The sequence below is a fragment of the Siniperca chuatsi genome, linkage group LG23, assembly GCF_020085105.1.
Source record: "Siniperca chuatsi isolate FFG_IHB_CAS linkage group LG23, ASM2008510v1, whole genome shotgun sequence".
NCBI lineage: Eukaryota > Metazoa > Chordata > Actinopteri > Centrarchiformes > Sinipercidae > Siniperca > Siniperca chuatsi.
Window position 1 is genome coordinate 10,957,250 of NC_058064.1, and position 26,899 is coordinate 10,984,148.

Here is a 26,899-nt window from a genome sequence, read left to right on the forward strand (position 1 = left end):
GTGATGTTGTGTGTGTGTGTGTGTGTTTATTCTGTTCCCATTGACTCAGCATTGTGTCAGGCAGACTCTCTCCACTAACTGACCATGAAAGTGACCATTAAGAATAGAAACTCTAGTTCAACCAACTTTTTAACAACGTGGCATTAATGGGACGCAACACATGCAGAGGAGACTCATATTAACCCCTAAAAATGTAAACATCAGGCCAATCTAACTGTGATGGAGCCAACAAATGAAGTATAAACGCCTATAACATAAGGATCAAACATGCTGCCCAAGAACAACAGCCACTTTTTCCAAAGAACAATGAAAAACTGAATAGATGTTACATGATTGTCTGTGCCAACACTGACAGTCTAAATAAATGTCAAGGCCACTATCTTTTGGCTACCATTTTAAAATAGTTTTGTTGAACGCAACATCACATTTTCATCTTGATGGTGTGCTTTCCCAGTGAACACTTATAAACAAATACTCCACTGAAAACGTGTGTTTTGATTGTAAAAAAAAACGAAACAACATAAAAAGATTTCCATAAACCCTTTTAAACCACTCTTACAGCATAATCCACTAGAGCTGTAATGATTAGTCGATTAATCGATTACTTGATCGGCAACTATATCTATAAATCGATTAATTGTTTTAGTAATTTTCCAAGCAAAAGTGCCAAACATACGCTGGTTCCAGCTTCTCAAATTTAAGGATTTAATGCTTTGTTTGTCACATATGACAATATGTGATTGAATAAAACAAGCAATTTGAATACATCGTCTTTAGCTGACATTTAAAAAAGGCATTTCATAGGCAAAAGCATTAATTGATTAATCGAGAAAATAACTGATTAATTGATAATGAAAATAATCGTTAGTTGCAGCCCTATTAATCCCTACACCACTGCTCATCTGTATGCTCATTTACATATATGAGTATCACCGCCAAAATAGGCCAAATGCAGCTCAGTAAAGGAGCAAGCTACAAACCTTCAAGAGCCACCTTTTAAGTCAAATGTTTCATACTAAAAATGGATTTTTGGTGGAATATTCCTTTAATTAAACATCAAAGCTTCCATCCAACATTGTGCTAATAGCCCCTAAAAAAATGACTACACTATCAGAACTTTTGAAAACTATTTCAGATTGAGGCACTGAAACAAGTAGACTAAATATTCAATAGGCAGATTTGAGCATTTGAATCCTTTATTGTCAGTGATGTATCTGAGGTTTGGTGTAACAGTAAAGTAGCATTTTATTTCGAGACCCTACATACACACACACACACACACAAAGACACACATATACAATTCTTCTGTATACATGTTTGTTTCACACTTGATTTGGCAACGTAAACGTCTGTTTCCCATGCCAATAAAGCCCCACTGAAAATATCCACTTTGACACATGCAGCCACACACTGTCCTCAGTCATTCTGCTCTAGTTATGGCTCAGCAGACGACACTCTGCTGCTATTTATAGAACAGAAAGAAAAGAATGAGAGGGAAAAATCCCATCTCTTCTCTCTCTTTGCTCCCTCTCTCCGTCTGTCTGCCTCTCCTCTTTCCCCCAAAGGCTTCAGTTAAGGTCATGGAGGATGGAGAGAGGGGAAAGAGGGAGAATTAGGGAGTGAGAGAGGAAGCTGGAGACAGACAGAGACACAAAATGGGAGGGAGGGTGACAGAAAGAAAAAAACGACACAGCGACAAACACAGACACACACATGCAGTTGCACACAGACAGAGCGCATCAATACGACACGTTGTTCTTTCACTCGCGCTGTTCTTCAGTTCTATTTCCAGACGTAAGTGAACCTGTTAAACCCAAAACTGTTTCTGTTGGATTTTTTTTTTGTATCTTGAGCATCAATTAAAGCATCAGTAAAAAGGTTTTACTTGAACTCTCTTAATATAGACATGGCATATATCAAAGACAAATTTGATATATTCGTCTACCTTTTGGACTCTTGTGTTGGTGTTCACTGCATGAAAAATGACTAATTTTTGGTTGGTTGTAATGATAGGAAGCTGTGATTTTACAGTAATGATCCACAATATTTTCAGCAAATTGATTGTCAACTGATAAAACATGACAGTAATTGAACTTACTTAAAGCTTTTACATTTTCTTTTTAAAACACACTAGGTGTGGTCGGTCTCTCTAGCAAAATAAATAAATAAATAAAATAAACATCCAGCCTACAAGACTAACTTGAGCAGCACTAGACAAGTTAACTACATAAATGTAAGCTTCATCCAGAGAAAATCCAATGTCGTGGGGGGCTGCGTCCTGGTAGCCTGGGGGTTTAAGACATCAACCATGTAATCGCATGTCCCAGGCTTGAGTCTGGTCAAGGCTCTTTCCCTTCACTTCCTGTCTCCTCTCTACTAACAACTATCAATATAAGAATATGTTAAAAAAAATCCACACACACACACACACACACAGATTAAGCGCTCTCCCCTACACACACACACACAGTTATAATGGGGTGCCTCCCAACCCATTCCAATAAGGAATGACATTTTATCATTGGAATGTAGGGAATCTGAGGGATGCAATGAAACCAGGGAGCTGCCCCCAACCCAAACACACACACAATAAGAGGTGAACACAAAGAAAGAAACAGGAACTCACTTGCACACACACACATTCTATACACAGACTGAGCACAAAAAAATTGTCTGTGCAGAGTCAGTACACAGACAAAAGCAAGGGCAGACTAAACACACACATAAATCAAGGACACAGAGAGAGCAGAGCAGGCAACCTAGATGTGCAGCCCAGGTCACTTTACGCTGATGCAGACGACTGGCAGCCTAGAGACTAGATCTATTTTAGACTGAGGTCACACACACACACACACACACAGTCATCTATACTTCCTTTCGTACAGGAGATGCACCGATCTATTGAACACGCATTCAACCCTGCTGTCACTGGTTGATCTGTTGTCATCAGAGATACTAGTCTCTAACTGTAGTTCCTTTCTCTTGCTGCTTTTTTTTTAGTAATCGTGAGTCAGTTTAATGTCATTTAAATGTGATCAGCATTTAATCAAATTCCCTTATAGACACGCCTGTTAACCAAAGCCGAGCAGCATCCGAAACGTGTTCAACCAGGTCAGGAGGAGAGTCGTGAAGCCAGGTCATATGACGTGTGTTGACCCATTTCCGTCAACACAGCGACGTGGTTTAGATATGAAAGAGATAGCAGCCATTTCAAGTCAAGTCAATTTTATTTATATAGCCCAAAATCACAAATTTGCCTCAAAGTGCTTCACAATCAATACAGCATACAATACCTGCTATCCTTAGATCGTCAATTTGGATTAAAAAACAAACGAACAAGAAGAACGGGTAAAAAAAGAAGAAACCTCAGGAAGAGCAACAGAGGAGAGATCCCTCTTCCAGGATGGACAGACATGCAATAAATGTTGTATGCGCTGAGTAGAGAGAAAACATTTCAGTGAAAAAGAGAGAAACTGATGTACTGACAAGGAGATGAAAGTGAAATGGAGGCAATAGACTCAGAATCCCAGACATAAAATACTTTGAGTGCATTCTCTATATTTCATCATATTGAGTGATGACAATATTTCTCAAAACTGACTTTGCATGGTACTTGAAAATGGAATCTAAATGTTGTACTCTTTGTCTTTACTGATGGATCATCATTACTGCAGCTCAAGGAGCAAGTTATCAACAGCCCAGATGTTAGCACTAATGTGGTGATGCCACTAAATCCATAAAAACCTGCACTTTTGTCTTTGCGTATGCATCTAGCACAGACACTCTTCAACATATCCCCACTTCTTCTGTCTGATTCAATCTGGTCTTTCTACAGTTTAGGTGTAAAACTGTTAAATTTGCCTTTATTCCAGTGGTTACAGATAATGCCCTGTAATGGAACCTGTCTGGGAGAACTGGGTAGACTGGTGCTGTTTTATATATGATAAGCACTTTAGCCAGACACTGAATTCCTACCAATTAAACCAAATAAAATAAAGTATTCTTGAGTAGATGCTGTCCATCTGATCCCAGATTTGTAATTTCAGGCTCAAATCAACGTGACCAAATCCCCTGCCTCTGATCTGCAGCTGTCGGCCAATCGCGGCTCTGAATTTCCAGGAAGTGATTATTATCACAATGTCAGTATTGTTTCGCAGTTTCCTGGCAAAAAAAATATAAAACTTAGAAAAACAATAACCCTCTTTTCGCTAATCAGGCACACACACGCATTTAGTCAGGCTACTGTGTGTGTGTGTTTGTGTGTTTGTGTGTGTCTGTCTCGGGTTGAATTTGGGTTGCAGTCAGTATGTCCTAATTACAAGAGAGATTCAGGGCTTTCTTGAGGACAATGCTGAATATAATGTTAAATAATGGTGTAGTAGTGTTGTGGGTTCAAATGCAGGTCCTGTATTTCTACACGCACAATATAGAGTACAATGTTTCTGCAGTGCTATCTCAGCAATGTAGCATCAAGCAGATCAGAGATGCCTTGATAAAAATTTTGCGGAGATTACAAAAAGATCAATGATGGAATGAATGAGCAGCAGAGGAGGAGGAATCAGACAAAAAAAAAGTCAGTACTCCTTTTAAAGTGTGAAATTTAAGGATGGGAGATTGATGTCAGGGGAAGGGATTAAGATGGAGCAAGAAACAGATGAGAGAAGGGGAATAATGAGAAGAGCAGGAATAGGCAGAGGAGATAAAGAGAGGGAGGAGTGAATCTGATCAGAAGGAGCAAAGCTGGGACGGGAAGAAAAGGCTGAGAACGCATGAGAGAGAATAGAAAAACAAAGAGAGAGCATAAGCTATGTCATCATGTCTCACTGTGCAAGTCATCTAACATCTGCCTGATGCATTCACTGTCCCCGCCTCACCCCTTCTCTCTCTCTCTCTCACACACACACACACACACACACACACACCCTACATCAGCTGTAAGCACACATTGCCTTTCCATGAGTCAACAACACACACATACACACACCCTGTTACCAATTAAGCCGCAGTATAATTATCATGAAGTACACTAACATGCTCATCAACACACATATACACACACATACTGAGACATTCAATGTGATGTGACCCCAGACACACACACACCCTCAGCAGTTTCTAAAGCATCTTTCAGTCTCTCTTTCTCTTAGCTCTTTTCAGTCGCTGGATAACTTTATTTAGAAGGTGCCAAAACACTTCAGCATCTTCATCTCTCCAACTTGCACAAACACGCACACACAAACTCACACACACACACACACACACCTGGGTTCAGGATTACACTTGCTCCTTATTTTTTCTAAATAAACACAGAGAATGGGAGGGTGAAAGATCAGTAATTTTTCACGCTGAGCACACATACATTCACACACACAACTAAACTGTTAGCACACATATCCAAGGCCACAAAGCCGTCAAGTGAGATTTATATGTGTTTGAGAAAACGCTTCACTCCCATGGGTGGATGGTCTAGACTACATGCAGTATTTTTAACTACATTTGAATGACTCACTGTATGCTACTTAATATAACATAATTTTGTTTATCACACTTATTACATTTAAACCATTTGAAGGTCTGAACTCTTATAACACAACCTGAAACAGCACTTAGGTCATGTGACACTTTAGTCCTCCACTGAAATCTATACTAATGAAATTCTTATAGGCAGGGTGGCCTGACCTTACTACTCAATATTAGGGGAAACTCTGGTGAAAACACTGTCACACATTACACGGAAGAAAGCACAGGGATGGTTTGCATATGAGGAAGTGTCAGCTTCTCTGTCTCCCTTCCTTTTGTTGCTCACAGCTGGATACTGACACATGACAGAGCGACAGAGGGGGTGAGACGGAGCTTGAGTGTGAACTGATGCGGGACAAAGAAAGCAAGAGGAAGACTGAGCGTTACAGTGAGAGAGAGAATGAATAAAATGAACGAAAAAGAGATTTCCTCTGTGCCCTCTTCTTTTCCTCTGTCATCTTCAGATTATCCGACATCAGAGCTGAACGCTGGGCGACCTCAGCACACGGCATTTTCAGGTTTTATCACTCATAAATCCAACAGGCTGGGCTTTAGGGTCTTTACATATCTGACATACAGATCTTGCTGTGTGTGTTTATGAGTGTGTGTCAGGGTTTGATCTGCTGGAATGCCGTGTGTGTAAAATGTTCAGCTATTAGAGGTTACTGCTCTCTCTAGCTGACAATAAAATTCTCTTGGATACTCTTCATCCCTGCAGTTTATGTGGCAGGAAACAAACTTGTTTGTCCATGGTGACTGCTAGTTCCTAGTTGAGACGTGACGTTCGCCCATTTTACAGCAGGATTTATCAGAGAAGAATAACAGCTTTATTGATATTGATTTATGATTGATAACCGATCTGCACAGACCTACACGCCATTTACCAACAACTGTATAGTGATCGGTGGTGATTTTCCATCCTGACTACAGCAGAGAAAAAGCTCATTCCAGCTATAAATTCTCTTTTCAGGTGGTTCTTAAACTACTCAGTCCACAAAACTATCTGTCTGTCTATCACATTAAAACACAGGAAATATCCTGCAAGTTTAAAAAACATTTCCAAGTTTTTTTTATTATTAAACAGTTGAACTCATCTGCAGCTAGGCTCAGCCAAATGAATAAGTTAACGATCCCCAACGCTAGCTGTAGTATGTGCACACACACACACACACAGCCACACCCCCACTGCATACACACATGAACTCATATACAGACTTACATTTACATTCCCATAGGCATTAGCTTCACTGCTAATAAGGAAAAGGAATCAATTATTTGTAGCCAGCATTTAAAACATTTACAAGAAAATTTTTAAACTGCAAACACTTTTTCCATTCCTTTTTTCAGTGCGTGTGTATGTTTTGGAGGGTGGCTAATACTACTTTATAGCAACTTCAGAATCAATCAGCACTGAAAACCAGCCTTTGCCAAAAGCTTGACACAGTTGCAGTTTGTCAGGGAAATCTGAACCTCTGGAAAGTCTAACCGTTTCACCTCAGCTCTGCTGCCCTGGAGTAATCTGGGGATATTTATCTTTTAGTAAAATACAGGATGCAGCTTTTACTCTCTTTTCTACATGTGTACTAGTATATATCATCTTCAACTCAAAATATTTACATGTAATATTTCACCAATTCCAACAGTGTCATTTGACCTTAGAAACTGGGAAGCAGGGTGGTTTCTGCGTATAATATGTCAAATATAGTTTTTGGAAAAGCTATTTTTTCCTACATTAATAAAAATGTATACACACTTGTTTGTTAAACCTCATAATTTGCACAGAGATTGGGTGCAACGGATAATCCAATGTTCAGTGCAAGTGCCTTCTGGACACTCTTTACTGTAAATGCCTGATAAACAATCTAGACAAACATCTCAATATCCTCTTCCTGCTGCTCTCATTTTCTGCCTCCCTACCTCCAACATGATCTTTTCTCCCTCCTTCTGGCCTTTTACCAACACAGACAGATTTCAGGCCAGTACCAGGTTAAAATGGGTCACCGCTATAAACAAATTGCCGCAATGCTAAAATTGGACACTGTGAGCCATATTTATTAGCCTTGTGAGATGTGATTCATTTCAGGAGACTACAGTGATATGACTTAGCAATGTAAAATTTCACTGTAGTACTGTATGACAGCAGTTTGCAAAAAGTATGAAATTGTAAAAAAAACAACAATAAAATCTACTTATGATTTTAATGTGACAAATTTCCATGAAGAAACACAAATATTCTGCATTGGTGCAATACTCACACAGGCCAACAGAGCTGTCTGAACCCAGTTTCCCCTTTTACAGCACTTATTGAATGGCCATTATTGAAGGAGAGCCTTGAAGCCCCAAAAGTGTGTGTGTGTGTGTGTGTGTGTGTGTGTGTGTGTGTGTGTGTGTGTGTGTGTGTGTGTGTGTGTGTGTCCTTGTATATGTGTGTGTGGGGAGGGGGCTAATCCGCCTTGTGTTGGGTCTTTGAGTGCCGGTAGAGCTAAGAGCCTAAGGTCACACACTCTCTCTCTCTCTCTCTCTCTCTCTCTCTCTCTCACACACACACACACACACAGGCTCAGAGTCCCTCTTCTTTTCATCCTCAGTTTCTATGCTCCTCTCCCTCCTCCTCCTCTCTTTTCAATTCCTTTGTCTTTTCTCTCCCACTTTTTCCTCCCTCCCTCGTCCCAATGTTTCCTATTTTTCTATTCTCTCAATGAATTCTCGCAATGATCACCGCACTCTTCCTTAAACTCCTTCTCCCGATCATTTCCACTGCCTTCATCATCCTCATAATCTCCTCCGACCATCTGTCCTCTAAAGGTTCAACACAACTTCAAAAAATGTTCGGTTTTGGCAATTTATTCCATCCTTTTGCTCTTCACAGCCCTGTCTCAATCTACCCCACTCTACCAAAGGTAGTTGAACGCTGGACAGGCTCCTAGTGATTTCCTCAGACAAGGGGTCTGAACTTTGACCTTTACCCCTCCTCCCTCCATCCCCGCCCTCTTATAAAGACGTTATTTCTCTCCTTTCTCCCTCCTTACTTTCTCCTTTCTTTTATCTCTTCTTACTGCCTTGTAGTTCAATCACTCTCTTTGAAATGTTATCTCAGTTTCATGGAGCATGTATCCAAATCTGCTGTCACTTAGTGGTAGTAAGTTATTTTGATTGTGTGCTTCACCCCAACAGCTCACTGCTGTCCTCAAGAGCTACTCTTTTCAGACCAAAAATATTTTTCCCTACAAACCCCAGATGAAATTGCTTGTTTTGTCAACTGCTACCAAACCCAAAGATATTCAATTTAGAGTGATACAAAACAAAAAAGTAGCAAATTCTTAGATTTGAGAAGCTGCAAATGTTTGACATTTCTATGTTTTCGTGTTGTCTGTCTGTCCGTCCTTCCCATTCTCTTGAACACGATATCTCAGGAACGCCTGGAAGGAATTTCCTCATAATTTGGAACAAATTTCCACTTGGACTCAAGGATGAACTGATTAGGTCAAGGTCACTGTGACTTCACAATAGGCCTGCACGATATGAGGAAAATCTGCGATAACTTTGTTCAATATTGCGATGATGGTATGACTTGCGATAAATAAACAAATAGTGAAGTGTGTATATTAGCTATACAGTTTATATAACTAAATATTGTTTCTAGAGCAGCAACAGTGAAGTTAACAACAGCAAAGTCACTATATAAACTCAATAATATCTAACTGGAAACAAATCTAAAATGTCAAAATAAATCATATTCCTGACATCAACATACTGAGTGAGGTTTAGAAAGAATGAAGAACACAGATATCAGTCAGTATCAGTTAGTATCAGTCCTTTCTCCTGTCCTCTGTCCTCCTCCCTCTGCTGCGATTCACCTGCAGGTACCGCTGTCATCGGAATCATATGACCGCAAACAACATATTGGAGCGCGCCTAGCTTATTGTGATTCACCTAAAGCTTTGCATCTAAAAATGCCAGAAGAAAAAACAAAAGCACCACATTGTGTGTAGCTATACTCTATAAGAATCCATCTTTACACAGTAATCAAGTACATGTGTACCTGTTTAGCCAATACATCTATGATAATCCTTCATTAAATCAGCTCTACAATGTATATTCACTGGAATCATACATATGTATCATCAATATAGTGATAACTTTCATTTAGCCAAAAAATACACTTTATACTTTTTTGTTCAATTCCTTCCAAGTATTCACTACATATATTATATGAGTCTGAACAGACATGGATGTAAACTGCAACTTGACTGGTTGGTAGAGGCATACAACTGCAGGGCGGTAATTCTAGTTCCGTCATATATAACGTTAATAACTACATTTTTTATTGCATGAATTTGGGGATTATGGTTTAATCTCAAAATTTATTCACCACTCTCACCATTTCATGAACCAAAGATACAGATTACCTGCCTCTGAGACTATAAAACTCACCAGAGTCTACCAGCATCAGACCCTCTATTTTTCCACCAGGACTCAGGACTTTCAAGTCATTTAAAATAGTTAACAGAAATCATTAACATTGTGGTTGCTGTTGTCATTTAAAGCTATTTCTAGCTTAGCAACTCAAGATTAAACTGATCCCAAACATCCCTCCTTCTCCATTTTCTCTCATTCCAGGAAAACTGCGTCAGCCCTTTCTTTCCCATCCATCATCTGCCATCCAGTCTAACAAGGTACCTTAAGATAAGCTACTGGGTGACCTTCCTCCTCTTTCTCTCCACTCCCTCTATCTATTCATCAATGTATTTCTTCACTAAAGCAAACTATCTGCACTATCTCCCTCCACCTCCTTTGTTTCCATCCATCTATAGATTCTCCTGGAAACAGAAGTTAACCTGCTTTAGATCAGATGCCAAAGAACGGAAAGACACAACTCTCCAAATCAATCTCTGAAACACACACAAACAGACACTAGAATTTTTAAAAATGCAGCTCAGTTACATATGCATATGAGTCAAAAGGATGGAAAGACACTCACACCACACACACACACACATACAAACACACATTTGCACATACAGAAAACTGACAAGTTCCAGATGATCCTGACTCCCACAGATCTCCAGTTCCCGTGCCCACCCAGTGAGTGAATGCGATTGGTTGTTAAGACGTGTGTTTGTGTGTGTGTGTGTGTGTGTGTGTGTGTGTGTGTGTGTGTGTAACTTTACTCCCACCATTCTGCCACATGTCAGCAGTTGCTCAGTCATCTTTGACACACACACACACGATTACAGTCAGGCTCTGTAGAAAAGTACTCGTCTCTGCATGCATATAGCCTTGTCACCACAGGCCTTCAAAACCCTTATATATCATACGCAGTATATAATGTTTAATGGAAATTTTCATTCCAGTAATCCAGGGTATAATAAATAACACACTTGTATTAAAGCAACTGATGTATCAGTCAGTTTATTGTGGTTATTTAACCAAATTATAACTTTTCAAAATCTATCTGAGGTCTGAATCTGACCTGATAAAGGCCCCTTCGACTCAGAACACTCAAGAATCTCTAGGCTTGCTCTTTTTGACAAGCAAGAGAGACAGAAAGATAGAAAGGAAGAGGCATGTGTGACAGAGGGAGAAAGCTCGACTGAGGCTAGACGTTTGTTTTCTGATAAACAAACTGCCGTTTCCAAGACGCAGGGCATCAGGCGAAGCTGATTTTAGCTCCTGGGATTCAGGAAGACTCGAGGAGCATCTTGTGATGGAGATGACAGGAAAAACAACCCGCGCACTCTCACAGGAAATAATCGTATACTGAGACATATAAACATGTGCGAATTTACAGAGAAAACATTTAATTACATAGTCTCACCTCGTTTGACTTTTCTGGTTGAAATTCATCTAACTATCAGTCATAGAAGAGAGTGAAGCAGCACGTTGAAAAGATGGAACAGATCCCAAAAACTAGCCTACGTTACCCATGCCTTTCGATTCATGAGGAGAAAAAAAAGGACATTTTTTCTGATGGATTTCAGATGTATTACAAATTAGTCTCGGTATGTGGCTAATTATGTCATCCCCTCTCCCTAATATTTCCTGTCATTCTACAGAGTAACAGATAAAAAGTACAATTTGTTAATCTTACATTTGTTTCTCTGGCACAGTAACAAGTATTTCATCAGGGCAAGAAGTTCCACGTGAGTCCATGTCACTATTTTCTCCCTCCACTAAAAACTTAGCTCAGTCAGTGAATGTCATATGACCAGCTGAGACTGTTATTCTACATCTCCAACTACTGAACGCACCTCTGTCTCTGTGCCTATTTGTCAATAAGACGAGCTGCAAAGACACTAGTTTTTTTCCATTTTCTGTTGGCCTCACCTCTCCCGCCAACACTCTTTCTGTCACTCTCTCTTTCTGACACACACACACACTGCAGAAGTTGCATCAGTGCACCATAATGTAGCAACAGCATCCTGTGGTGAACTGTGTGCCATCCTGTCTCATGTTTCACAGTGTGTACAGGACGCAGCCTTTTTTGTTAACCTTTTATGTATCTACAGACTGAGAATGAAAGCTGGTTGAGCTGCCAAGTGCAACCAGTCTTGTTATAGCCACAGAGAAACTATACCGGAGCAGCTAGGGAGTCATCTGTCCTGCTCAAGGGCACCATAACGGGGACAAGTGCGTGAGACATGCAACAGTGTTACTCATTCACTTTCAGTAGCCCGAATTTCCCACACAGTCTGGGGATTTCTGTGAAGAAGTCTCTAGTCGTAGGATAATGCTGTCCTAAAAATTCATCCTACATTCTACAGATATCAAGCAGGCAGGTTTATGAGGTTTGATTACCGGTAGATCAAACTGACACAGCAATCAGGAAATCAAACCAAAGCATTTACACTTATTATTGAGGTCTGGATTATTCGGCACCCTCTTCCTTCTTCAGTACTCATTAATGGAACTTGTGGTAGCGGTAATCTGAAGCACCACAGCATCCGTTCACACACTTTTTTCTTTTTTTCTGTTTTTTTTAAATCAGCCATTAATACTGTAGGGTAGCAGCAATGAAAAAACAAAACCATGACTCTCAGGAAAATAAGTGCCTGAGCTGCACCATACCTCTGTTTGTGCAAAATCAGAGCAACCAAGGAGAAGATCTTGACTAAACTTGGCCCAACGAGCTTCTTCAGGTACAGGTCAATATTATAAAAACTTAATAACCAGTCAACCAAATATTTTCAAGAAGTGTCCTCCACTCAGAGACAGTTCAGCTTGCAATAAACCAGTCCAAGATGCATTTTTTTTTTATGATTGACCTAGAAATGGAATCCATCATTCATGGGGAAAAACAACAGTCATTAAACTAAAAACAACTGAAAAGGGAGACAAATGAATCCAAACATAAATTAATCTTGAAAGAGTAAGTTCTGAGCATGAACTACCTCATTGTTGCTGCTTTAAAGAACACACAAACATCTTGTTGATAGGAAACTTCTTAATAAAATATTTCTCCACTGTTGCACTTTGCTGCCTGCTATGGCCCTTATAGACTAGTCATGCTTTATCTAAAATGCAGCAAAAATCAAAACATCAAATGTATGTAGCTTTAGCCAGGATGTAATCTGCATTCTGCACCAGTATCTCAATGTCAATCAGATTTTGATCTCATTTTGTGAACATGTATACAGGAAAGCATCTGGGTGAGCAGGAAGTTCTCACATATCAGTAATCTCGAGATCTTAAGGTAACAATAGGACAAGCAAGAATTTGTAAAATGAGATGTTAAATTCAGCACCTGGATGGAATGTAGACACCTCAGGGACGACCACAACCACAATACAACATTTAATTGAAGACTTAGCCAGATAAACCAGAAGAGACAGTGCACACACACTGAAGAGGTGACAGTTTTATCCGAGTCTAGACTCACCTGGAGCTCACACCATGCCACTTCCACAGTAGTCTCTGTATCCAGTCCCTTGTACACAGTCTTAAAGGACCCTCTTCCGATCTCGATGTCAAATTTTAGGAAGCGCCCATCTGGTGAAGTCCCCACAGCTTTTGTCTCCACCTCCTCTATATCGTCTTGCACTCGTTTCTCGGCCTCCCTCTGCTCTGCCCGTGCTTTCGCTAGTTCCTTTTCCTCCTCTGTCTCCCTCTCTTTCTCCTCGGTCGGACTACTAACGCTACCCTCGTCCACACATTCTATCACTTTTGCTGCCTGTTGAGTGTCCTCTGACCCTCTGGGACGCAATGTGACATCAGGCTCTTTGCCTACTATTTTGTCGGTAACATCCAATACTGTCAGGCTGGGCTCTTTTACTGCCCCATCTGCACTATGTTCAACACTGCTACTGGTGGGAACGGCAACCGTGATACTGCCCACAACTAAATCTTCCTCAGCATTTTGTATGTGCCCCTCCACAACTGCCCCACCAAGCCCAAGACAAGGCTGAAGGGTTGAGCTTTGCAAATAGGGACCTCCTGGGGCCTCCCCGCCTTCAGCATCTTGTACCCCAGGCCCAGGACCAGGCTGTGGAGGGAAGAAAGTGAGAGGCCCTTCACAGTCTGGAGGTGAGGTGAGTATCATGGCTGCTTTGCTGGGCAGGTCCAAAGCTGTGGCATTGGAGTCACAAATGACACTCCGACGGAAGAAACGGTGCTCGGCTGTTTTAGAGTCTCTATCCATTGTGTGGCGCCGACGTTGGACCTCGGGGTGTCCGCTGAGCTTCTCCACTACATGCGTGTCTGAACTGGCAGCGCCGTTCACATTTTTTTGGGGGGTCTGGGGTGATGGACAGGGAGAGGCAGAGGGAGGGGGGCGGAGCAATGAATTTCACCGCTTTGCTGCTGCTATTGCTTTCAGACATTCCTCCCTTAGGCTCAGACCACAAAAGAGAAATTCTGTACGTATAAATAAGGACTTATTTTATATGAGTAATCAGACCAATCTATGTGTAAACTGTATGCTGGCACAAATATCGACTTGCAAGCTTCGTTTTTCAAATGAAAAGCTCTCCAACCTCTGATCAAACTACAGGAAAAACAAAGGGGATGGGTTACTGAAAATAAATCGATCAAATCAACTGAATGCAGCAACTTTCATTGCGGTCTTTCTTTTAGCAAGGATTTATTAATTCTACTTCCTCTTTGCAACTGTTTCAACAAAACAACCAACAGTTCCTACAAGGCCCTTCAGTACAGGGCTCAGGGAAGCCCCAAGAGAGAGGAAGGGGCTTTCGCTTAAAGATTGGGGAGGGATGGGACGAATGGCAGTCAAAGGAGGGGGGGTGCAAGCACTGCAATGAGCTGAAAACCGTCAAATTAACACCTGAATCCATCCTGATGCCAACATCCAGAGAGGGATGACCACGACATGGAAGGACTGGAGATCTAACAGACCAGTATGGCCTCCCAAAGGCTGCTAAGACAAAATATGATTGGAATCCAATCCGTTACAGCTTGACTTTGAGGTCTGGTGAAGTTTGTGGAAGAACAGGCTGAAGCCCCCACTGCTCGCTGAAGATAGGACTCCCTGTATACGTTGCTGGCCCGTCTGGTAAGGCCAGACAGAAGGCTAGGTAGGCCTAGCCTGGCCGCGCCTGGCCCAGCTTGGTCTGCTTCGGCCCTTGTCACTGGAAATTTTAAAAAAAGAGAAGGAAGAGAGCTGTCAGATGAAACAATATTTTCTTTACATATCTGACACAATTCACCATCTGCTTTCACTTGACTACTTAACTGACCTAACCAACTTCAAGGGACCCACAAATGATACTTGGTGCCTTGCCAAAGTGGCTGGTAGAACATACAAGCTGTTAGCTACCCTAACATTTTACCACCATTTGGCCAGTGATGAGTGTTATGAGTAACAGAGTTTGGTTGGTAAAATAGTAAAACTAGTTCAGCACAAGAAAAAGTAGGGTTTCATGCACCAAAAAGTGAATATTCGAGTTTGTTAAAGCACTGTCTTAAGTAATCCATTATTCCAGATTTGGCTGTTAGAGGATTCAACCAGACTTCTGCACTCTTGGTTTGGGATTTATCAGTGGACTTGGGTTGAGGCCGGCACAATCTTTACTGTCTAACTCAAGCTTGTTAACAAGAAAGAGATCTGCATCCCACCCCAGTCTCTCCCTCCCAATTGCCCCTGTGTAGTTAATGCAGTGGAGTGATGCAGTAGAGTGTGCGCCTAATTGTTCCACGTTCCAAATTTAGCCCAAAGTCACCATAGCCTGGCTGACCTCAAGGTTAGGCTACTCTGTAGCAATTTAGCAGCTTAGCATGAGAGGGAAGGGGGCACTCAAGAGTGACAGAGATAGAACCACTGCACAGAAACTAAATACATATATGAGGACAGTGTACAAGTATATTACTCTGCATATTGCATTACAGAAAACGTGGTAGAAATATGCCTACTGAATTTGCAGTGTGCCTCACTTCTGTTATCATAGTGGCACTGGCACAGAGGAACAGCGGCTGCTTTGGTGTTGGATGTTAGAAATCATTCACAATACATTCATTCATGTTTAAAACTACCCATAACAAGTTTTCACAAGTCTTATCGTCAAAGAAACATGCAGAATAATTGTAACAATTTCCTTTAGTCACCTATATAGTTTCTTCAATTTAATCTGTCCCCTATGAATGAGGATTTAAACTGCACTAAGCGGGTTTGCACACACTACAAGTGTGTCAGTAAACTGCACAAACCACTCTCACTCGCGTATGATCATTTCATAGCAAAACAAAGGGTTCAAAGTCTGCCAGAAAGCCAAAAGGATCTAATTTTAATAAGTCAGTAAGTTTCTCTGCATCACATAGAATATGCAACATGCTATTGTTCAGAAAAGACTTCTAAATTTAAGTTAAATTTGTCCTGATGGTTTCGTAGTAATGACCAAACACAACACCGGAGTTTCTTTTCCCACAGGCTACTGCTTGTTTCTACCTTTTCTGAAATAAAAACATGTCCTGTGCAGCTTTATTTGCTATTTCATTATTTGCATAATGTTATGTTAAGGACAGGTTTTAAATGTCGCCTGAAATAATCCCTCAGGATTATGGAGCCTAGGAAATATTTTGCATTTAATGGCACCTAGCAGCCCTAGAGGTTGAGAGAAGTAATTTACCCAACCAGACGTCTCAGGTTCCAGTGTGGCAGCAGGTGTAGACTGTAGCAAATAGCTCTACATGATCAATTAGTTAATACATTAGACAGTATGACCAACTGAAGAGACCAGACTGATGACTTAAGTATGAGACAGCTATTTCCATTGATGTGTATTGCTGGGTGTGTTTCATCCAAGTCAGAAAACAATGTCTCCAATATAACAATATCAGTGGACAGCTGTACACTCCCAGTGCCAGCCCCTCTGTGCCTGTGGTCAGCATATGGATGCATCATAGGCCTACTGTTTATAATTTGGGGTAACACTAAACTTAAATGATCCCATGGGGACACTGTGGTGAAATTAATTAAAGCTTACTGCTGGTGAAAAACATCTGCCTTCCTGTTGTTGTGATTATGACATGTATCTTATTTAAGAAATGAGCCATGAGAAGATGTTTTTACAATGATTTCACAACAGCTGGGGGTGTTGTTAGGGCAGCCAAAAAACAGAACGGAAATACTACATTTATTTTTTAATTTCAGATTTATAATAAACAGCAATAATAGCCTATGACTATTTCAAGGTAAAGTGTAAATTCGAAATAAATATTAATAGATTTACGTGTTACACGTAAGTATTTAGTGATTATCACAGGTGTGCTGCTTGGACCAATCAGAATTGTCCTTTTATAACTGAAATGAGTCTGACGAATTTACACTATATCACGCAAATGCTCAAATGTATTGCAACAAAAATATATGTGTTGAGCATCATTTATACAGTATTCGCAATTTAGCAACAATATACTACTACTAATATACTAATATTACTGATACTGTAATTTTACTGGTGTCAATTGCTCTGTTAACAGGTTCCCTGCCAAATATAATGCACATATAAACATTCAAGCATGGCCAAACTTATTTTGCAAATAGATGTAGATGGCATGGCTAGTGTAGGCATGATATTATCTAAATAAAAAGGATTTCTTATCAGTAACATCAGCACATCACCAGTCCAAGCCAACAATTAAATTAATTCAATTCGTTGAGGTCGGCTCATTAAAACCTAATGAAAAAAGGCTGTTAAAATGAGCACAGGAGCAATTAAAACACAGCAAAAGGCCTTAAGGGGCTTATTATTGATATAGGCTAACTTGTGACAAAATGTATCTTTAAGTTGTTGAAAATGTGAATCTTGCATGGGTAAAAAAAACTGTGTGCAAGTTACTAACTGGGCTGGAAAAGGTTCAAACCAATGCTAAACGTCCTGAACCGTCAGCTTTGTAGGCAAACTGTGAGCAGCAAACCGTGCAGTGGGGGTTCACTGCTGCCTGTTGAGAACTCAGAAAACGAGGCAATGCAGCTAACTTTGCCTGCAGGCAAAACCAGTCACGATTTGGACAAAGCATTATAATAAAAACTAAAATGTACAGTTACCTATTACATCGGTGTGGGCTGTGTTTGTACCGTAGAAAAAAATGAAGGTAAAAACTTGATTTAAACGCCTTTAACTCCTCTGCAGTGGGGGTCCGCTCCGACACACAGATCAAATTTGTCAGTATAGTGCGTCACATTAAAGCCACAGTTGGTTGCCGAAAACCCCGAAAAAGAAGCTATTTACAAAAGCATAACTTAGCTACAACCGTATCCCTCTAAAAAAAAAAAAAAAGGTCCGAGCAGCGACGCGGTGAGCGGTACGTGTAGCGAGTCACAGCCGACAGACTGCCACCTCCCACAGGGCAGAGAAGCCAAGTTCGCTCGCTGGTGTCGCGGCGGCTCTGGTACTTCTTTCTGTCTGTCTCTGTGTTGTCTGTGTCCGGGTCTGCAACCGCAACCAAAAAGGCAACAGTCTCACTCAAAGATGCGATATCCTCATCCGTATCAACATCCAGCCCGCTCCCGTGACCGCCGTTTCGTTCCTGTTGGCTTGCGTGGTGCAATTAATCCGCTGTGATCCACAGTTATTCCCCGTTTTCAAGCCATCAGACAGTGGCTCCGTCTCCTCTCTGCGCGTCTCTGGCGATGATGACTCGACAAGGCGACGGCAGGGCTTTCACACCGACGTGCCGCGTCAAGCCAGCCACTGTTAACCCGGATGATACAGGAAAAGAGGTTTTCTTTCAAAATAAAGCAAAGAATTTGGATCTATCACTCAAACCCACACTCATGAGCTGTGTGTGTGCGTGTGTGTGCGTGTGTATAACGTAATGGTAGTGGTAATATTCATATTAATAAAGCAATAATTATAGGAATGATAGTGATAGGAATACTATTGACAATAATAGTAACAAGGCCAATAACAACAACTGTAGTAGCAGTTGTCCAGCAGGAACACAGGGCAGCAGGTGTATTAAGGTGTATAATAAGGAATTGCAATAATCCAGTCTAGAAGTAACAAATGCATGGACGAGTTTTACGGCATCATTTTGAGACATGATGTGCCTGATTTTTGCAATGTTACATAGGTGAAAGAAGGCAGTCCTTGAAGTTTGTTTCACATAGGACTTAAAGGATAAATCCTGAACAAAGATAACTCTGAGGTTCCTTACGGTGGTGCTGGAGGCTAGGGCAATGCCATGTAGAGTAACTATATCTTTAGATAATGTGTCTCGGAGGTGTTTGTGGCCAAGTACAATAACATAGAGGACAGCAGTTGTCTGTTTGATTGTTTGAGGTCCAGCTGTGCCCCTGCTGTGTCCGATCCGGAAGGAGTGGATAAAACATCTCTCACCTTTTTCCTGGTTTGCTACAACAGTTGTAAACTCTCAAACTTTTAGTGTCATACCTTAAAAAATGTCATCTTATGTCATTTTAGGCATAAAAAACTGGGGCTGAGTAAAGGGTGTTGAGAAAGAAAAATATTTATTTTGCATTAGGAATTGGTCACTTTGGTCAGGGGGTTCTCATTTGTTTAAACTGATCAGTGGTTCTATTATTTGGTTTTATGTTTAGAGAGAGAATTGATCTTCTTGACTGAAATGAGCAAAGAAAGGAAACTACTAGTATTTTTATTTTAGTCTATGTATTTTCCTACAATTACAAACTTAAATTCCTTGGTGACCCAAGAAACTGCAATCATTCACTTATTCTTAATTATTAGGTAGCCTATTTTAAATAGCCTAATTAATTAAATATTTTGTTTAAAATATACCTTTGACATATAGGTTTCCTTAAACTTTTTAAACCATACCTATATAGATATATAATCCTATATATGTCAGACTCTTTAATAAAACCTTGTTGATTTTATTTAAAAGGTATTAATTCACTAGCCTATTTATTTGTATAGGCTATACAAAGCATGGATACAGTCGTTTTAAATTCTAATTATTCTAACTGTTGCACTTTAAAAATTACCACTATAACATTGAGTCAACCTCATCATACATTCTTTACTTAATTCGCATATTGTCAAGGGGAAGCCAAACGGAGTCAAACTGGGCTCCTGGGAAGAAAAAAAAAATGCTGCAACAAGTTGATCAAGAAGAATTTTATGTTGACGAGTTAAACCGGAAGTACTATTGTTTATTCTGTCGATCTTGACGACCAGAGGCAAACTCCGGTATCCTGAGGTAGTCAATAGCTGCAGTGTGAACCGACACATGTCGTTCATCATGCTTTTATTTTATGTCTCGGTCATGTTTGAGGTATCCATTGTCAACCTTTCTGATTGATGCTTATTGACCTCGTGTGTTTTTTTTTCTCTCTCTCTCTCTCTCAGTGTGTGTGTGCGTGTGTGCGTGTGTGTGGCCTTCACTTGCTCACTCTCTGACGCCCTCGTCATCACTTTTAGTGTCATACAAGCTCTTGACTCGTGACTGTAGTATTCCCATAATATTTTTCGTCTTATATGTACTTGGAATGTGTCCAACAGTCTTAAAATGTCGTTTGGAGTTATATAACTTAATATTGTATTACTCTAGTTTATTTCAGATTTACTACAGTTTTTCAAAAGGGAGGCAATAAACATTTTTAATGACATCATAATGGGCTGTTTTTAGTTCATTTCTTGTTCTTTTTTGTTTTGGTTCTAAAGGTTAAAGTCAGTTCCTGTCAAAGACTGCACATCAGAATAACCACAGTTAACAATCTGTCAGTCTATCAGATCGACACACCTCTGATATTGAGCTGCAGGCCTCTGGCAAGAATAATCAAAACAGGATAACAGTTTTAACCTGCTCATCAGTCTTCATCGCACGCACACTATTGTTAATTTTTCTCTGTGGCTCTTCCTGTTTGTATTTGACAGCAGGGGTTCAAACTATTTAACGCCAAGACGCTAGGAATGAACACACACCAAAGAGGGATCCCTGACATAACTTTGAACAAATAAAACAATTTCCCTAAAGAACAACCAGTCTGTGACCTCGCTGCCACCTATTCATCAAATGTCCTATCAGGTATTCAACTGCTTCATTTTTAAAAGTTAATTGTTTTCTCATTTGGCAGAATTAAAGTGAGTCCCAAATTCATTTTAAATATAACTATGTTGGCACTAGAACCCCACATTTCTTTGTCAAGATGTAGGCTTGTAATTATGATCAAAATCCACCTAGCAACATCTGTAAAGCTCACTAATTGATACCTTATATGTTCTTTGTTTAATGTGTACAAAAACCGAAGTGCCAGGCTAGTTGTTTCCCCCTTTCTCCAGTCTTTATGCTAAGTTAAGCTAACCGGCTTCTTCTTGTAGCCTTATATTTAACGTACAAATTGAGAGTGGTATCAATCTTCTCCCGTGGAAATTGCCATGTGCCCAGCAGAGCAGAACATATCACATTGCTGGTAAAAACAGAAAATAGAATAGAATTTACATAGTTTGTAATCTATTGTCCAATGAATAGGTGATTGAAGTCATGCCTGCCAACCTTCAGCAGTTATGTTTACATTAACTACTGGATTATCCACTCATTCTGACTCAAACAGGATGCAATCCTCCGCTTAAAACAGCACCCTTGCTCATTTTTTAACATCAGAAAGACAGCACTATGAAAGAATAACCACAAATTAATGTTAAATTCAGAAATTCTTACAAATAAATCCAGTTTCTATTCTTATTACATTTCCTCACTGATGTTAATTTGAATAAATAAAACTATTTCCATAAAGAACAACCAGTCTGAGATATAGCTGCCACCTGTTCATCAAATGATCTGTCAGGGATTCAACTGTTTTTTAAATTAATTGGCTTTTCAGAATCAGAAACACTTTATTGATCCCTGAGGGGAAACTCTTTTGTTACAGCAGCTCACTATCAGGTCAATGCACACAGGAATAGAAGTACTAAGCAAAAAATATAATACACTATAATACAGGTCAGAAAATAAAATAAGTACCAAGTAGGTATAAGTATAAAATAAAAATCAGTGTGAAGTACAAAGTTGGTTTACCGGTTGATGATAATAATACGGTATAAAGTAATAGTACATGAACTGTTAATTAAAATTAAGTGTAGCTTATTGAGATGATTATGAGACAGAGGATTTTGCACAGCAGTAATAGAAGAATGAATAAATATCAATAAATAGGGAATTTTAAACTGAAAAGAGAAAAGAAAAGAAAATGGCAAAATTAAAGTGGGTCCCAAAATCAGTCACATTTCTTCCTCAAAATGTAAGCTTGTAATTATCCTTTTTGTTTAAAATAATGACTAATTTTCCCTGAAATGGTGAGGACTTTTACATTAGCAGTTGGCTCACACAATAGCCTTTTTTGTTTAACAAAACTGCGTATCTTTACTAATTAAGAAACATACTTCACACTTCCTCCAGATACTCATGCAAATGTTCTTTTACAAAAGTAACCACTGTGAAAACGCCATACAAATGACCTATGGGCTGCACACCTCACTGACTAATGTATACAGTCATTGCCGTATCTTATCAAATATAGCTGTTATCTAAGCTTCCACTGTTAACAGCAAGATAATCTGCTCAGTATTGCTGCTATGCAATCAGCAAACGCTCCTGAAATGATAAAGAGTCGCTATGGATTTTTTCATATCTGAGACTCAAATAATGCAGCGTTTGTTAACCAGTAGGCAGGGACGCTAATGGGGTCATGGACTTGTTGTTTTGGATCTTCACATGACCACCAGGAGGTTAATATTAGCTTGTGTGTTTCAGTACAGAGCAACTCATTCAATGTGGGTCCTGATTCCTGACCTGAAAAGGAGTATGTGTGTGTGTGTGTGTGTGTGTGTGGTGGGGTGCTCTTTTCCCTGTGTGCACACATGCTGCACATGTTTGTCTTGCACTTTGCTTAAGGCGGTGAAACTAAATGTGAGGTTGCCACAACAACATGACAGCAAGTCAGGACTGAACACACTTTTGGAAAATACACAGAGACATCACTGAATGCATCAAATACAGTATATTTACAACTGCCAACAGATAGTCCACCAACTACCGCATGGTTTGTACGTTGGCAGACTGAGGGATTCACTGTGCAAGCAATATTTTGTTTCATTTCATTTTATAATCCCTCTTATGCCCTTATTTAGGATGTATCACACATAATGATACATTTTATTTAAATTAGGCCTTATTTAGGTTATGTGTTTGACATTTCACATGTCACAGATGTCTCATTCAACATAAAACTCCTGGCTGAACAGGTGGCATGTGCCCGAAAACTACAACTATATAAAGCAATTAAAGGTAAATTTGATGTATAATGTAAATGTATATTTAAATACTTCCTATTCTATTTATTAAATTGGACTCATGGATTGGCCATGCATGTAAGAGCATCACATTGTTCTGCGTTGACAATTATTGGTCAGCAATAGGACAAAATATTGTCTACACCAAAATCCTGTCAAACAGCATACATGTGTTTGTGCGTGTGTGTATGTGATGTTAACAGCTTGGTATGTAGGTATTTTCAACTGACAACAAGAGTTTGGCCTCAGCATTTCTTCAGTACACACACACACGCACCTCGACACACCTTTGCCTCTTCCTTCAGTAAGCTGTAAAACTGCCCCCAACTGAAAATTACTCTGTCAGAATGAATTATTCATTCTACTCTCTCTCTCTCTCTCTCTCTCTGTCCTGACCTGTATCTGTACCTGGGCTGACCTGAAGGCAGAATGCTATCCTACAACATTTTGGTCCCCATAGTTTAGGGAGTGGAACACGCACAGCACACACAGCACTGGCGACTACTCTCAAAGTAGCTGCAAAGCATGAGGCTTCAGTGAGGTGACAAGAGACCCGAGCTGCACCATGATAAATCCTCATTTCTATCAGCTCATGTAAGAGACACTCTGACCTCACGCCGCTATACTGTACAACTAATTTCCCTATACTCTAAAAGAGAGGATTTTTAAAGGAATAGTTTTACATTTTGGGAAATGCGCTTGTTCGCTTTCTTGCTGAGACTTACATGAGAAGATTGATTGTGGTCTCGTATTTGTTTGGTCAATAAGCTAGCCAGCAATCAGTTAGCTTAGCTTAGCACAAAGACTGGAAACAGGGGGAAACAGCTAACCTGGCTCTGTCCAAAGGTAACGAAATCTGCCTAGCAGCATCTATAAAGCTCACCAGTTAACATGTTATATCTTGTTTGTTCTCAGCAAGAAAGCGAATGAGCCTTACTCCCAAAATGTTGAACTTTAACCTTACAACTATCACAACTTCCTAAATGATACATTTCTGTTCCTGTGGAAGTTGCCATGTGCCCAGCAGTGCAGAACATATCAGTGTGAATCACACTTTGCTGGTAAAAATCTTTGGCTGACTCAGGAATTAACTATCAGTGGCTTATAATGTATTTGAGCAATCTAGAAGAAACTGAAGCTTATTCCAGCGTTGCAATCATTGGACTGCAAGTCACACTGAAACCCAAAAGTTTGAGTCTATTGAAAGTGAGCTTTCACTCACTGAGCTCTTCCCCTTTTGTCATTTTCTCTCAGTCACCCAGTTGCCTAGTTTTATCTCTCCTTCTGTAAAACACACTGCAATCTAAACTTTAATCGGTTTTGCTGTGTCCAACTTGTTTTTCTGTCTTCCACAGAACTCTGTGATGGATTTTATGATTTCTAAAGAAACATGTTGGCATGCAGTGTTTTTAGGATAGAAGATAGAATAGAATTTACATAGTTTGTAATCTATTGTCCAATGAATAGGTGATTGAAGTCATGCCAACACTAATGCCTGCCAACCTTCAGCAGTTATGTTTACATTAACTACTGGATTATTATATTATTATATTGGACTCATTCTGATTCAAAAACAGGATGCAATCCTCCACTTGAAATTGCACCCTTGCTCATTTTTTTAAATCAAAAAGACAGCACTATTTTGAATGAAAGTGGTGAGGAAGTTCAACAAATTAATGTAAAATAAATTCAGAAATTCTTATAAAAAAAAATCTAGTTTGCATAATTGCTCACTGCTTAGCCTCCCTTTGGCTATATTGTCTCTCTTACAAAAAAAATATGTTATATTATCTTCATGCCTCACTGATAAAAGTAAGACATTTTAAGAACATTTTCTTTTCAGATTTGTTTCCAGTTGACCTTTGTGGTAAAGAAACATTATTATTGAAACACTGTTCAAAATACTGTTTATTCATTTGCATTTACAGAGGGAGGTTGTTTAAAGTGCTGTAGCACAGTCTGTTCTTACTCTCCTTTCTCACATTGTGATACTAACATTATAATGGATATGTGTGTGGTGAGGGAATGCATGTAAAGGTCTGGTTCTGGTCCTGCAAAAGAGGAGGCTTGAGAGTGAAGTATAACCAAGAATATGTAGATGGGAAATATGCAAAGAAAGGCTGCTGACATGGCTGTGTGTGTTTTTATCTGTGTGTGCTGTTCTACCTCCTGGCATGCAATCATGCAAACTCTTCTCCAGCACTTCAGCTGTCATCAATCAGTTCTGGATGGATAAATGTTCATGTTGCACTAAAAAATGTGTTTCCAGAGATCTTTCCCCATTTTTCAAAAGGTCATGGTATTATCTCCATTTCTCTGTCTGTGTGTATGTGAAAACCTGTCATTGCATGTTACTCCATGGTTTCTTGTCTGTCCCTGCATTTCTGCAAATGTACGTATGTGTGTGCATGTATGTGTGTGTGTGTGGATGCAGGTTAGAGAACTGACAGATTGTCTCTTCTGTTAAAGGACCAAGTGTGACCCGTGTCAGTGAGAATTTGTCCTTCCTAACAAGTTACAACAGGTTGGAGAACTCATTGAAACTCAGCTCTCAGGTAGGCAAAATTAGCACACACACCCCCCCCCACCCCCTTCTCTAAAACAAACACACAGGCACTTCTCTCTGTGTGCTATCTCATTGCATATCTCTTTCTTTCTTTTACTTTGTTCAAGCCTTGTTAGGCCTCATGAGCACATTAAAAGTACAATTTGACAGTGTGACATAACAAAATGAATGACATTCCTGTGAGATATTTTCTGCATTGTGTCTGAGGAGTTTTCTCTCTATCTATGATCAGAATGTAAACACTCGTTATCTACCTGGAAATCAAAACCCAGAATGTCGTGCATATCATTTCTCTTCCAAGACGCACATTCTTCTTTGTCTTCGTCATCTCAGCCTTACATTTGTGACACATATCTATTTTCGTACTCCTCTGTCTTGCATAATAAGTCCTACATAATATCTGACATTAAACTGACTGATTTAATTCAATTAATTTGTGAGGTGGCTTTATCAAATCAAGTTTATTTATAAAGCATATTTAAAAACAACCAAAGTGCTGTGCAATAACTTAACATAAAATCCCATAACATGGTAGCCAGCATAAAAATACTATCCCATACACAAATAAATAGGTAAAGGAGAATTTTAAAACACAGAGGAGTAAAGGTGAGGCATAAAACCATTAAGGGCACTCAAAGGCCTGAGAAAGTCTTGAGTTTAGCCTTAAAAGTGTCTACAGAGGGGGAACACTTAATTGAAAATGGTAAACTGTTCCAAAGGTTTGGGGCGGCTACTGTAAAAGCACGATCGCTCTTACCCCTTAGCCTTGAATGTGGGACAGCCTCTGAACATGAAAAAAAAATAGGACAACCTTTGCAGAACAAGGAGTTAATTAAATAAGGATGGTTGAGACAGAGATGCACTTCCTCCTACAATGTAAAACATTCAATGAAATAAGGAACATTTACTTTAACAAGTTCAACTTCCAAAGAGCTAAATGACCTCTCAAAATGAAAAATACTCCTAGGAGAAAGAGACAGGGCAGATTTTGCTGCCCAATATGTATCAACATGCCACAACCTGAGGGACAGTGAATGACCTACACACACACACACACACACACACACACACACACACACACACACTC

At 39.8% G+C, this 26,899-nt stretch overlaps 1 protein-coding gene across 1 annotated transcript in view; it reads right to left on the reverse strand.

The window, feature by feature from the left end:
• The window catches only part of wnk1b (WNK lysine deficient protein kinase 1b), a 102,356-nt gene extending 83,711 nt beyond the window's left edge, over positions 1 to 18,645 (reverse strand). The window contains 3 exon segments of the mRNA XM_044186521.1: positions 13,400 to 14,291; positions 14,293 to 15,104; positions 18,020 to 18,645. Of these exon segments, the coding sequence (XP_044042456.1) occupies positions 13,400 to 14,291; positions 14,293 to 14,339 (939 nt within the window). The 5' untranslated portion in view covers positions 14,340 to 15,104; positions 18,020 to 18,645.
• Between the last annotated feature and the right edge of the window lie 8,254 nt (positions 18,646 to 26,899).